Below are 12,281 nucleotides of genomic sequence, written 5' to 3'. Positions count from 1 at the left end.
CTTCATTGAATTCTGCTGTTATAATTCCAGATGCTAATATTATCTGCTGAATATTTTTAAAGATATAAGTTGTTGCAGATACATGTCTACCAAGTCAATATCTGTACTATCTCAAACTAAAGTGTACTCATTTGAGATAATTCATTTATGCCACTGCAGGAGCATTCCTCTGAAAACCAGGTCCTGAGGGCTTGGTGTTCCTGTAATGTCAGTCTTTAATGCCTCTGACATAGAAATCCCCACCTTCATTCTGATTGGGATCCCAGGGTCGGAGCATGTACATGTTTGGCTCTCCATCTCAATTTGCCTCATGTACCTTGCGGCCATCATGGGAAACTGCACCATCCTCTTCCTCATAAAGACAGAGACCTCTCTGCACGAGCCTATGTACTATTTCCTCTCTATGCTGGCATTTTCTGACCTAGGATTGTCTGTTTCTTCCCTTCCAACCATGCTGAGAGTATTCTTGTTCAACTCCACTGAGATTTCCTCAGATGCCTGTTTTGCTCAAGAGTTTTTCATTCATGTATTCTCAGCTATGGAGTCCTCAGTGCTTTTCATCATGGCCATTGATCGCTTTATAGCTGTCTACAACCCTTTGAGATATACCTCCATCCTTACAGTCAGGAGGGTCTTTAAAACTGGCCTAATATTTGCTACATTCTGCATTGCAGTTGTTCTTCCATTTCCCTTTATACTAAAGAGGTTGAAATTCTGTAAGAAAAGTCTCTTATCTCATTCTTTCTGCCTTCACCAGGATGTTATGAAGGTAGCTTGTTCCAACAACAGAATCAATGTGATCTATGGATTTTTTGTGGCTACTTTATCTCTGTTATACTTGGTGTTCATTTTTGTGTCTTATGTGATGATTCTTAAAATTGTCCTGGGCATTACTTCACATAAGGGTCGCCTCAAGTTCTTTAACACTTGCATCTCTCATGTCTGTGCTGTTCTCATCTTCTATGTGCCCATCATCACTTTGGCAGCCCTTCACCGTTTTGCTAAAAACATTTCTCCAGTTATTGGGGTCATAATAGCTGATATCTTCCTTCTGGTTCCACCTCTAATGAATCCCATTGTATATTCTGTGAAGAGTCAGCAGATTAGAAATCTGATCCAAACCAAATTATGTGAGAAACATCACTGGTGGGAAATTCCAGCTTCCATGAAAACCTGGGTTACATCACTATATCTGAATACATGTAGACATTAAAAAGTCATAACGAAAAGAAAATACTCCATTATTACAAAGGTACACTGCATATATCCAGTAAGCCAACATGGATATTTTATTAAAAGGGACAAGCACTCTATGTTAAATGTCTACGGGATAAATGTAGAGGTTAAAATAAAATTAGACTAGGTAAATTTCTCTCTTTTCTCACTCATCTTTTTTGTGCAACCAATGTTAAAATTTTATCAAGTGTCAAATACAATAAAGACTTTTTTCAATGAATTATATAACTAAAAATTTAAAATATGCTTGCAAGTAAAAGTAAAGGCCATCATGACTCTAACTCAGCAGTGACTGATTTATGCTGTAAAAAGTTCTTACATACACTTATTCATACTCACCACTATTTTTATCACCTATTGTGAGAATATTAGTCATCAGCAACCTTAAATAAAATATTAATTATTTGTGTAAAACAAATAAATTAAATTAAAAAAAACAGTTAAAAAAACTTCTCTCCTGTCTCTTCCCACACCTGATCCTGCCCTCATTTTTTACTCCCCTCCTCTATCCCTCCCAGGTCCTTCTCTCCTTCTACCTTCAGTGATTTTTTTTGTTCCCCCTTCTAAGTAGGATTGACGTATCCAAACTTTGGTCTTCCTTCTTGGTAAGCTTAATATGTATGGTCTGTGAATTGTATCATGAGTATTCTGAGTTTTGGGGCTAATATCCACCTATCATTGAGTACATACCATGTGTGATCTTGTGTGTCTAGGTTATCTCACACAGAATGATATTTTCTAGTTTCATCCATTTGACTATAAAATTCATGAAGTCTTCATTTTTAATACTAAGTAGTATTCCATTGTGTAAATGTACATTTTCTGTATCCATTCTTCCTTTGAGGAACATCTGGATTGCGTCCAGCTTCTGCCTATTATAAATAAGGCTGCTATGACATAGTGTCCTTGTTATATGCTGGAGAATCTTTTGGGTATATGCCCAGTAGTGGTATAACTGGGTCTTCTGGTGGAACTATTTGGACAGGAGAGAAATCCAGAGGGTCAGGAGAATGAATAAAAATATGTAACAGTGGGGGGGGGGGACCATTAGCAAGTCCCAGATGCCAGAGAGGCAGCAAGAGGTTCTCAGTATCCAACATGGATGATATTAGCCAAAATAACCAACAAAGGGGAGATAGAACCTGTAGAGACCACCTCCAGTAGATAGGCATGGGCCGCAGTTAAGGGATGAGGCCACCCACACACCTCAAACTTTTTAACCCAGAACTGTTCCTGTCTAAAAGAAATTCAGGGACAAAAATTGGAGCAGAAACTGAAGGAAAGGCCATCCAGAGACTTTCCTACCTTGGGATCCATCCCATCTGCAAACATCAACCCCTAACACTACTGCTGATGCCAAGGAGTGCTTGCTGACAGAAGCCTGGTACAGCTGTCAGCTAAGAGGCTCTGCCAGCACCTAATAGAGATGCAGATACTCACAACCAACCATTGGACTGAGCCTGGGGACCCCAATGGAAGAGTTAGAAAAAGGAATGAAGGAGCTGAAGGAGATTGCAACCCCATAGAAAGAAGAACAATATCAACTAACTGGAACCTCCAGAGCTCCCAGAGACTAAACCATCAGCCAAAGAGTGTACATGGATGGATCCATGGCTCCAGCTACATATGTAGCAGAAGATTGCTCTATCTGTCATCAATGGAAGGGGAAGCCCTTGGTCCTGTGGAAATTTGATACCACAGTGTAGGGTGATGTTATAGGGATGAGGTGGGAATGGGTGATTGGGTGGAGGAGCACACTCTTAGATGCAAAGGGGAGGGGAGATGGGATGGGGGCTTTGCAAATGGAAAGCCAGGAAGGGAGACAACATTTAAATGTAAATAAATAAAGTAACCAATTCATAAAAAACTTAAAACACAAATAAACAAAAACAGTTAAAAGACCTTAACAAAAACTAATGACCAGTACATTTCTGATGCAGCGTATATATGCCAATAAATCATTGCTAATTAATTAATGTGAAAATAAAGACACTTTTAAAAAATGTTTACCCATGACTCCATCTGTACATGTGTGGAGAATGGCCTTGTCAGGCATAAGTGGTAGAGGAGATCCTTGGTCTCATGAAGGCTGAACACCGAGTGTGTGTGTGTGTGTGGGGAATTCGAGGATGGGGAGGGGGCAGTGGGAGGTGGGAGGTGGGGGCATATCCTCTTAGAAGCATGAGGAGGGGGGATGGGATAAGAGGTTCCTGGGTGATGGGGGGAATGGGGTAAGGGGATAAAATCTGAAATGTAAATATAATATCCAATAAAAAATAAAAATATAAAAGCCACTGAAATAGAAAAAAGTTTGAATACTATTGTAATTTTCAATTACAATGAGATATGCTTTTTAAGTGCTGTTTCTATTATTAAGATATCACAAGTACTCAAAAGTTTAAAAAATAGGAAAATGGAATATAATCATCACAAGAACTCTATTGTTCTTATCTTCTTGCTTATATGGCCTTAAAATCTTGCATATCATTCAAAACGATGTTAGAATATTTGTATGCCTGCTGCAAGTCTTTACTACCAATTACATCAGCAGCATCCCCTACATTTTTACCCTCAAGTAAATCAAGAGGCACTTTCCAAAAACGCCAATTATTTAAAGGATAATCAGTCCAGAACTAGCTAGCAACCTATAATTATGCACAGATGTTTTCACACATTGGCTTTGTGAGTTTCTAATACATGAAAGATGTATTTTAGGAATTTTAGTGCACAGTCTCCTTTTAGTCTCACAATGTATCAGCTTTTCATATATCATACCTCTCTGTTTATTCAGTTAAAGAGATTAAAGTTGTAAGGACTTATTTAATGAACTTCCTGCAGACAAAAAGTCAAGTGTCAGGAAGCAAACATTATTTCTAAAATGTTGGAGAAGATTGGATGCCAACATTATTTCTGATATGCTGGAGTAGATCTATGTTGCCTATGGTATAGTTGTCATATTCCAGATTGCACATCCACAAACAAAGCTATCCAGTCAATAGTGTTGAGCCTAACAAACTAGAGTTTGAATATAGTGATCAAATAGCAAATAATTACCCAGATGCCCTTGATCTAAGCTACAAAGAACCTAAGGGCAACCTGCCATCAGATTTCCTTGAAAGGCAACCAATGGACAATTAAAGAAAAGAAAACATTCCATTTAAAAAATGAAAAGATGCAAATACATGTTACTAAGAAATAACAGTGTATTTGTTTCATTTTAGAGAATGGTAAGATTTATTGTCATTTTTCCATATGTTTCATTCTGAAATTCTACAGGAAACTGATCATGTGAAAACTGAAGGGAAGACACTACAGAGGGTGAAATAGTATACAATGTAAGGTTACAAAAAGTAAGCTTTATTTCTTAGATGTAGTAGATGTGTAAATTAGGTAGGGATGCAATTTTTCAGTTTCACCAGTCATATTCCCATTATTGAAGGCAGTCTTATTGGGATTTTACTTTAAACAGAATTGAAGCAAACACACATTTTGTTGTTGTTTTCTTTCCTAACAAAATAAATCATTTCTAAACAAATAAAAATATTCTGTTTAGATTCTTTCCACCCATCAGAACCATAGAATAGAATACTTAAGCAATAAGTCTTATAGTGTGGTTATCTGTTTTATCAGCATAAACATTACCTACCCTCAATCTTGCTAAAATATAGTCTTATAACCCCTTTAAAAATAACTGACTAAAACATTTATCTTAATCATCCTTCAAGAGGATTCCTTTGTACACTGAGCTAAAGTACATTACATTAAAGCATGCCATTATTGATGAGGGGGTCAGAATTTGAACGTGTTTGTGTGTTAGTGAAGACAGAAAGGCATAAAAGGATTCTAGGCAAAACATAAAAAATTTGTAAAATGTTATTCATTCTACTTCCCTCTCTTTAGTCAAATTATGAAGTTAATATGAATAATAAATTATATATGGTTTACAATTAAAATCCAGACTTGCTTTTCTGTCATTTTAATATAAATCTACACATCTGACATTGATTATTGCTTTGACTGAGTAAATAAGACTTAAGTAAGGAATTGAAGAGGGAATAGTAGGGTGGGGGAATAGATAATATATGCAACCCAAAGACAAGTAATATAATGTATCATATACGTATTCATATATTCTTACAAATAAATGTGGAAAATACACCCATTTCAACATAAGATAGATAAAATGCTGTGATGGCTATTCCTTACTGTCAACTTGACTACAGCTAGAATTAACTAAATCCAAAGGGCTGGATACACCTTTGAGGAAAATTTTCTTTAAAAAAAAATTCTTTATTTTATGCATATGAGTATACTGTCACTTCCTTCAGACATACCAGAAGAGGGCATCAGATCTCATTACAGATTGTTCTGAGTCACCATATGGTTGCTGGAAATTGAACTCAGGACCTCTGGAAAAGCAGACAGTGCTCTAAAAGCAATGGTCTTACTTGAGGTTTTTATTGCTGAGATAAAACACATGACCAAAATCAAACTGAATAGTAAATGATTTATTTCTGCTTACAAATGTCACACTCCATCACTGAGGGAAGTCATGGCAGAAACCTATAAACAGAAATTAAAGCAGGAACCCTGGATTGCTCCTCATGGCTTGCTCAGCCTGCTTTCTTATACAAGTAAGGACCACCTGCCCAGGAGTATCTCTGCATTTCCACCATACACCCCGAGTCTCGATCCACCCACATCAAGCATTAATCATGATACTATACTAAGAAATTGCCTACAAGCAATTTTCTCAGCTGATGTTTCCCTTCCCAGATAACTCTAGCTTGTATCAAATGGACAAAAAATAAATGAACCAATGAACAACCAGGACAAAAGCTATCTTCCCTGCCCCCTTGTGTCCAGGGAAATCATATCTAGAAAAAAACAACAGCTAAGACAAAGGCCAAGGAGCAAAGCTTGAAACTGAAGATGTCTAACAGGCACTTAAAAGCAACATATTCTTTTGTCTAAATCTATGACTAATTCAGCTCTTCATTTAAGTCCCTGAAGTCACATCTTAGATTTGCATGGAGCCTGATACAACTCCTCAAACAGTTTTTTTTTTTTTTTTCCATGTAGGCATTCCCAGGGAAATTTCTTGGCTTTGTTAGACTGTATATACCAGTGGGAAGTGGAAGCTTAAAGAATTCAGTGCTTCCTATTTCACAACACCATTAACTTCATGGTAGAATGTCACATTGACTTTCTTTAAAGGTAAGAAATTTTTTTCAGGACATCTGATACAATCTGTACCCCATTTCCATCTGGATTCTGAGAGGTTACACTAAACATGATCTTAGTAAATGTAAATCAAAAGATTCTCACTGAAACTGAGAATGCTGAAGAACTAACAAAAAGAACGAAAGGGTATGTGACAACAGGACTGTGAGTCTGAACATCCGAGAAATGCCTGATCTAAGTGGCATGTGTGAGAACAATACACTTCAGCTGTCGCAGATTAACTCATTTGCATTTCTGTTGGAAGACACAAGCCCTTGGAAAATTAATCATATTTCTTTTATTAGACTTAATTTTCTTATATATAGGTAAGAGAAAGCAATTGCATAAAGAACATAAGTGAGAAATTTGGCAGTCGCTTATCAGGATGTTATAATTTGAATTAAAATACTACTAATAGGTAGCTTGTGATGTTTGTCTTATATATTCAAATTGAATCTTAATGGAAACTACCTCATAAAAATGATGCAGTTTTGAAGACAAGGATGGACATCATTTTCCAGAGTCTTTCTATATAAGATTATCTTATGTATAATTAATAGAATGTTGAGAATAAAGTCATGTTGCTCAGAAAAGAAGTACCAGAAGAAGGATAAATTTATCAAGGGGTATAGATCTCCATGAAAATAAAACAAAAAGCCCACAAAAGTAATGACTTTAAAAAATATTGTCACATTCCGAAGAAGCAGTAAAAGAGTTGTAGTCTGTTTGTCAAAGGGGAGGTAATATTATTGTTGCTTGGGGAGTGCAAAACAATCTAGAAAGAAATATAGATCTTATATCTGGTTTTTGTTTTGTTTTGTTTATACAATGGATAAAATTTGACACAAATAGCAACATATTTAATTATGAATTTTATTTTATATTAACATTATATATAATTAAATAAGAAAATACAGGACTACAAGTAGGCTCTACCCACTCTTCTGGCCATTACCAGTGCAGTCCTGTTGCTTGCTCTGCTGCTATTCTAGGACTGAAAGAGGATAGATATTCATCAGCTAAAAAGGAAGGCAGTCTATAAAAGAAGTAATTTTCTGAAACCAGTTTATAAGTGCAGAGAAAATAAGATGTGGCTTTTGAAAATGTATATTAAATCATTTCAAAGGAGAAAAATATTTGTTTTAATTAGTATTCTATATGATATTACTGAGAAAATTCATGAAATGTTATCTAATTTTGTGTATCCTGTTTATACATAGGCTAAAGGTACCCAATTCCTAAAAGTCCTTGTTGCCTGTAAGGCTGTATGCTATTTTGCAGCCCCATTTCAGCCACTATTTAAACTGTTATTCTGAGAGATACACACAATATGAATATAAAAGTATAAAATAATTTTTAAGTGTGCAATCTCACCTACCAATTTTTTGGATTTCTACCAAAATTTTATTCTTACTATTTTGTTAAAGTAGAATATAATTGTGAGATTTTGAGATCTTTCATGAGAAATGGGGCATGGGAATGATGACTACTTTTCCTTTTGATCAATGAAACCCATACAGTTGTATGCATTGCCCAGGAGTGTTCATGAGATCAATGGATTGTCTAGAATTGATAGAACCAAGGTAGTTGACAGTAGCAGAATGAAACAAGCAAATAAAGGAAGACACTACCACATCCTTCTCATTGGTTTCTGTCTTGCTTTCACAGTATAAATTGACAATGTGGAATAGATGTTTGGCCTTAGAAGTGTGAATTGTAACAGAGAGAGAGTATCTTCTGCTCTAACATCATTTAAGAATCCCCTATCTGCTTCAAGGTTATCACCTAGGTCGTATCCTTCCAGAGGCATGTCTTCTCTCAATGACACACAGACTCTTAGATTCCTCCTTATTGGAATCCCTGGACTACAGAGGAGTCACATCTGGGTGTCCATTCCTTTCTCCTTTGTGTACCTTCTCTCTTTCCTGGGAAACATTATAGTCCTCTTTTTTATAAAGACAGAGCAAAGCCTCCACAAGCCCATGTATTCCTTCCTTTCCATGCTCTCCATCTCTGACCTGGGACTGTCCCTCTCTTCCTTACCCACCACCTTGGGACTATTCTTGCTTGGAATTCATGAAATTCATGCAGCTGCATGTTTTGCCCAGGAGTTTTTCATCCACTTGTTCACAGTCACTGAAGCTTCTGTGCTATCTGTAATGGCATTTGACAGATATGTGGCCATTCACAGCCCTTTGAAATACAGTACAATCCTAACCAGCTCCAAAATCAAATCCAAAACCAGTTATCAAAATCGGGGTTTCTCTGACTACCAAGAACGTTCTTTTAATCCTTCCACTGCCCTTTCTCTTGCAAAGACTGAAGTACTGTCACCAAAACCTGCTCTCCCACTCCTACTGTCTCCATCAGGATGTCATGAAGCTGGCCTGTTCTGACAATAGAATCAATGTTGTCTATGGGCTGTGTGCTGCACTTTCTACAATATTGGATTTGTTATTTATTATCTTTTCCTACATAATGATATTAAAGACAGTTCTGGGGATTGGAAGCCCCAGAGAGCAGTTCAAGGCTCTCAACACCTGCCTTTCTCACATTTGTGCTGTGCTCATCTTCTATGTGCCCATGCTAAGTGTAGCCATGCTCCACCGCTTTACCAAGAATGTGTCTCCTCTAACCCATATCCCCATGGCTGATGTTTTCCTCCTGGTACCACCCCTGATGAATCCCATTGTGTATTGTGTGAAAACCCGTCAAATCCGAGAAAAGGTTTTGAAGAAACTTTGTTCAAAAAGAAGCTGATCCAAGGAAGAAGAAAGCAAATAAAGGTGTAGTAATTAAATAGACTGAATGTTTAGCTGGGATGAAGCATGATACACAGAACCATGTTGAGTAGGAATGAGCTGAATACCTCTAGCACCCCAGTCTGATGATGCTCGGGATCCTGGGATCTTTTATACCTCATTCAGAAGCCAGAGGATAGATGAGTTATGGTGTTCAGCATGGTGGGTATCCTTAGTGTCTGTTAGATAGCACACAGAGCAAATGTCTCATGAAGTTCAGTACACTGAATGTCCTTAGCGCCAGCCTGCTCTCGAGACTCCCAGATTGTACAACTCATAACTGAAACATAAAGGAATATTGTAAAACTGTGGTCCCTCCTTTTAAAACTATTTACCAAAAAATAATGTAAAAATATCTATATATGTACCTATTCTAACATCATTATTCTACATTCCTTTACGTAGTAAGAAAATAAAAACTACTACCCAAGAGAAGGCCTAGGGGTTCTTATTCATTTTCTTAATGTTACTGGTGCTGCTGGGTGGCTCTGGTTTGTTCCAGGATACTCTGTCTGTATACACACACACATGCTTTTATTTTTTTATTTTTTGAGATTATATGTTCGTTTTTTAAATTCTTTAATCTTTTTAATAGTCCAGTCTTCATCCTCCTCCCAGTCTGCCATCTGACTGTTCCACATTCCATACTTCCTTGCCCCCCTCACCTATCGTAAAGAGGATGTCTCCACCTCCCCACCCCCATCCCACCAGCCCTCCCCAACTCTCCGGAGCCCCAAGTCTCTTGAGGTTTAGATGCACCTTCTCTCACTGAGTCGAGACACTGCAGTCCTCTGTTGTACATGTGTTGGGGGTCCTCATATCAGCTGGTGTATGCTGCCTGGTTGGTGGCTCAGTGTCAGAACAATCTCAAAAGTCCAAGTTAGTTGAGACTGCTGGTCTTCCTATAGGGTCGCCCTCTTTCTCAGCTTCTTCCAGCTTTTCCCTACTTCAACCACATGGGTCAGCAGCTTCTGTCCATTGGTTGGGTATAAATATCTGCATCTAACTATTTCAGCTGCCTGTTGAGCCTTTTGGAGGGTAGTCATGCTAGGCTGCATGCATGGAGCCTTGCAAATAAGTACATCTTTACTGCCTTCTCTTTCTTTCCTCTCCATCCTCCCTTGTATCTCTCTTTACTGTCTTTCAAATTAATAGCCCCCTTTTCTTTAATAGTTGTTACAAATATACATAAATGTATACACAGAGAGCAGAAAAAAATGGCTTCCCCCAGGACATACCAACTTGTTATCCAAAATCAAATGAAAACATATACACAGTTTTAACTATAGATTGTCAGCATATTTGGGTATAAAATTTAAACTAATAGAACTATTGCGTTTAGAGTCATATGGCTCACATTAACAAAACTAATTGCATTAATCAGTGTATGTAGACCAGTGTAGACCAGTTTACCCTATGTAGACCAGTGAGGCCTCAGAATCTCTTGGCTTTTCCTCCTGATGCTAGCGTTTCCAGTGTGCACCATCATCTACACCTTCGTGGTTATCCTAACAGCAACAAATGACCATATTACAGTTGCTCATTTTACTTGTCTCTGATTAAAAGTTCATTTATGCTTACATATGTATGCGCTGCTTTAGATCTTTTTCTACTTGTGTAGTTTAATACCAGTTGGTAAACATATATCTGAATAATATCCCTTTCTGACTGAAAAAATAGTAAAAATCCTCCTCCTCCTCCTCTCTCTCCCTTTCTCTCTCTCTTTCTCTCTCTCTCTGTCCTCTCTCTGTCTCTCTGTCTCTCTGACTTTCTCCCTCTCTCTGTCATCTCTCTGTCTCTCTGTTTCTCTTTCTCTCTCTTTCTCTCTGTCTCTCTGTCTCTCTGTCTCCCCATCCCTCTCTCTCTTTCTCCCCTTACATATATATGTATTGTGCTCAGTCCCCAGTTTAAAATGCTCATTCCAAACATATCTTCATATCTCCCCATCTACTACTCCACATAAGCATTTTTAGTGATCAGTAACTCTATTGGAATGTTATACATTTTTACAACATAGACAAATATCTTTTGTGGCTCATTTGTGTACTCTAATAGCTTTAATTCTTTTGTCAATACCTCATTAAATATCTACATGTCTGTTCCAGACAATTACCAAAAATATCCCTTCATTTTTATTTTATTATTTATGCACTTCAAAGATCATATTTTAAATTGCATGTATAGTTTTGTCTGTCTGAGGATATATGTGACTGTGGTTTCCAAGGAGATCAGAATGAGTCATCAGATCCTCTGAATCTGGAGTTATAGGCATTTATCTGCCCCAGAAAGCAGGTTCTAGGAACTGAACTTGTGTCCTCTGCAAAATCAGTACACAGTCTTAACCACTGAGTTATTTCTCCTGGTCCTCCAACTCCCACATTTTAAAGAATAATCTCAAAGGGATGGTTAAATAATATTAATGATATTTATTTTTATGAAAGTGTACTAGATAAAGCAAATCTATCAAAGATCTGAGAAAGTAACTGTGAATTCTATTCAACAGACCAAGAACAAGTCAAGGGCAAGGAAAATAACATTTATCTTAAACATGGATCCATGTTCCAGGCTGCATAACAGTACACTCAAAGCTTAGCAGCATACAACAATCATCCAGTTGCTCTCAGTTTTGTAATTTGTGCACAGCTTAGCAGGTATACTCATCTACGATCTAAATGAACATAACTGGGAATGTTCTCTGGGGCTAGAAGGTACACATCCAAAGCAGTTCACTCCTGTATCTGCTACCTAGTACTCGCGCCATAGTTAAATATAACCAATTCTACTTCTATAATTTAGCTTCTACATACAATTTATCCATATATACTGGGCTTTTAAGAATACTAATATAACTGGATCCAAAAATAATAACACAACACAGAGTATTCCAAGAAACAGAATGAAAGCTTCCAGTCTGTAAAAGACTACGCCTAAACATGAATACACTCACTTCTTCATTCATTTGTCATTTGGTAATAATGAAGCTCTGATGTAAAGTGAGGAGAAAGAATTTCTATTTCTGAG

The 12,281-nt window shown here is 37.2% G+C and overlaps 1 protein-coding gene and 1 pseudogene across 1 annotated transcript; both read left to right on the top strand.

Moving 5' to 3' along the window:
- On the top strand, window positions 1-2,962 carry LOC117693593 (olfactory receptor 51A7-like). The gene has a single exon (XM_076911184.1). It carries the CDS (start codon window positions 206-208, stop codon window positions 1,211-1,213), a length of 1,008 nt encoding a protein of 335 aa, XP_076767299.1. The 5' UTR covers window positions 1-205; the 3' UTR covers window positions 1,214-2,962.
- Window positions 2,963-8,267: 5,305 nt separating this feature from the next.
- On the top strand, window positions 8,268-9,219 carry LOC117693550 (olfactory receptor 51A7-like; annotated as a pseudogene).
- Window positions 9,220-12,281: the final 3,062 nt, after the last annotated feature.

This window comes from Arvicanthis niloticus, chromosome 1 (genome assembly GCF_011762505.2).
Source record: "Arvicanthis niloticus isolate mArvNil1 chromosome 1, mArvNil1.pat.X, whole genome shotgun sequence".
NCBI lineage: Eukaryota > Metazoa > Chordata > Mammalia > Rodentia > Muridae > Arvicanthis > Arvicanthis niloticus.
The sequence above is the reverse complement of the archived record's forward strand: the minus strand, read 5'-3'. Positions and strand labels throughout refer to the sequence as shown.

Coding starts and splice junctions, on each gene's coding strand:
- LOC117693593 (XM_076911184.1), top strand. CDS start 206: ATGTCAGTCTTTAATGCCTCTGACATAGAAATCCCCACCTTCATTCTG.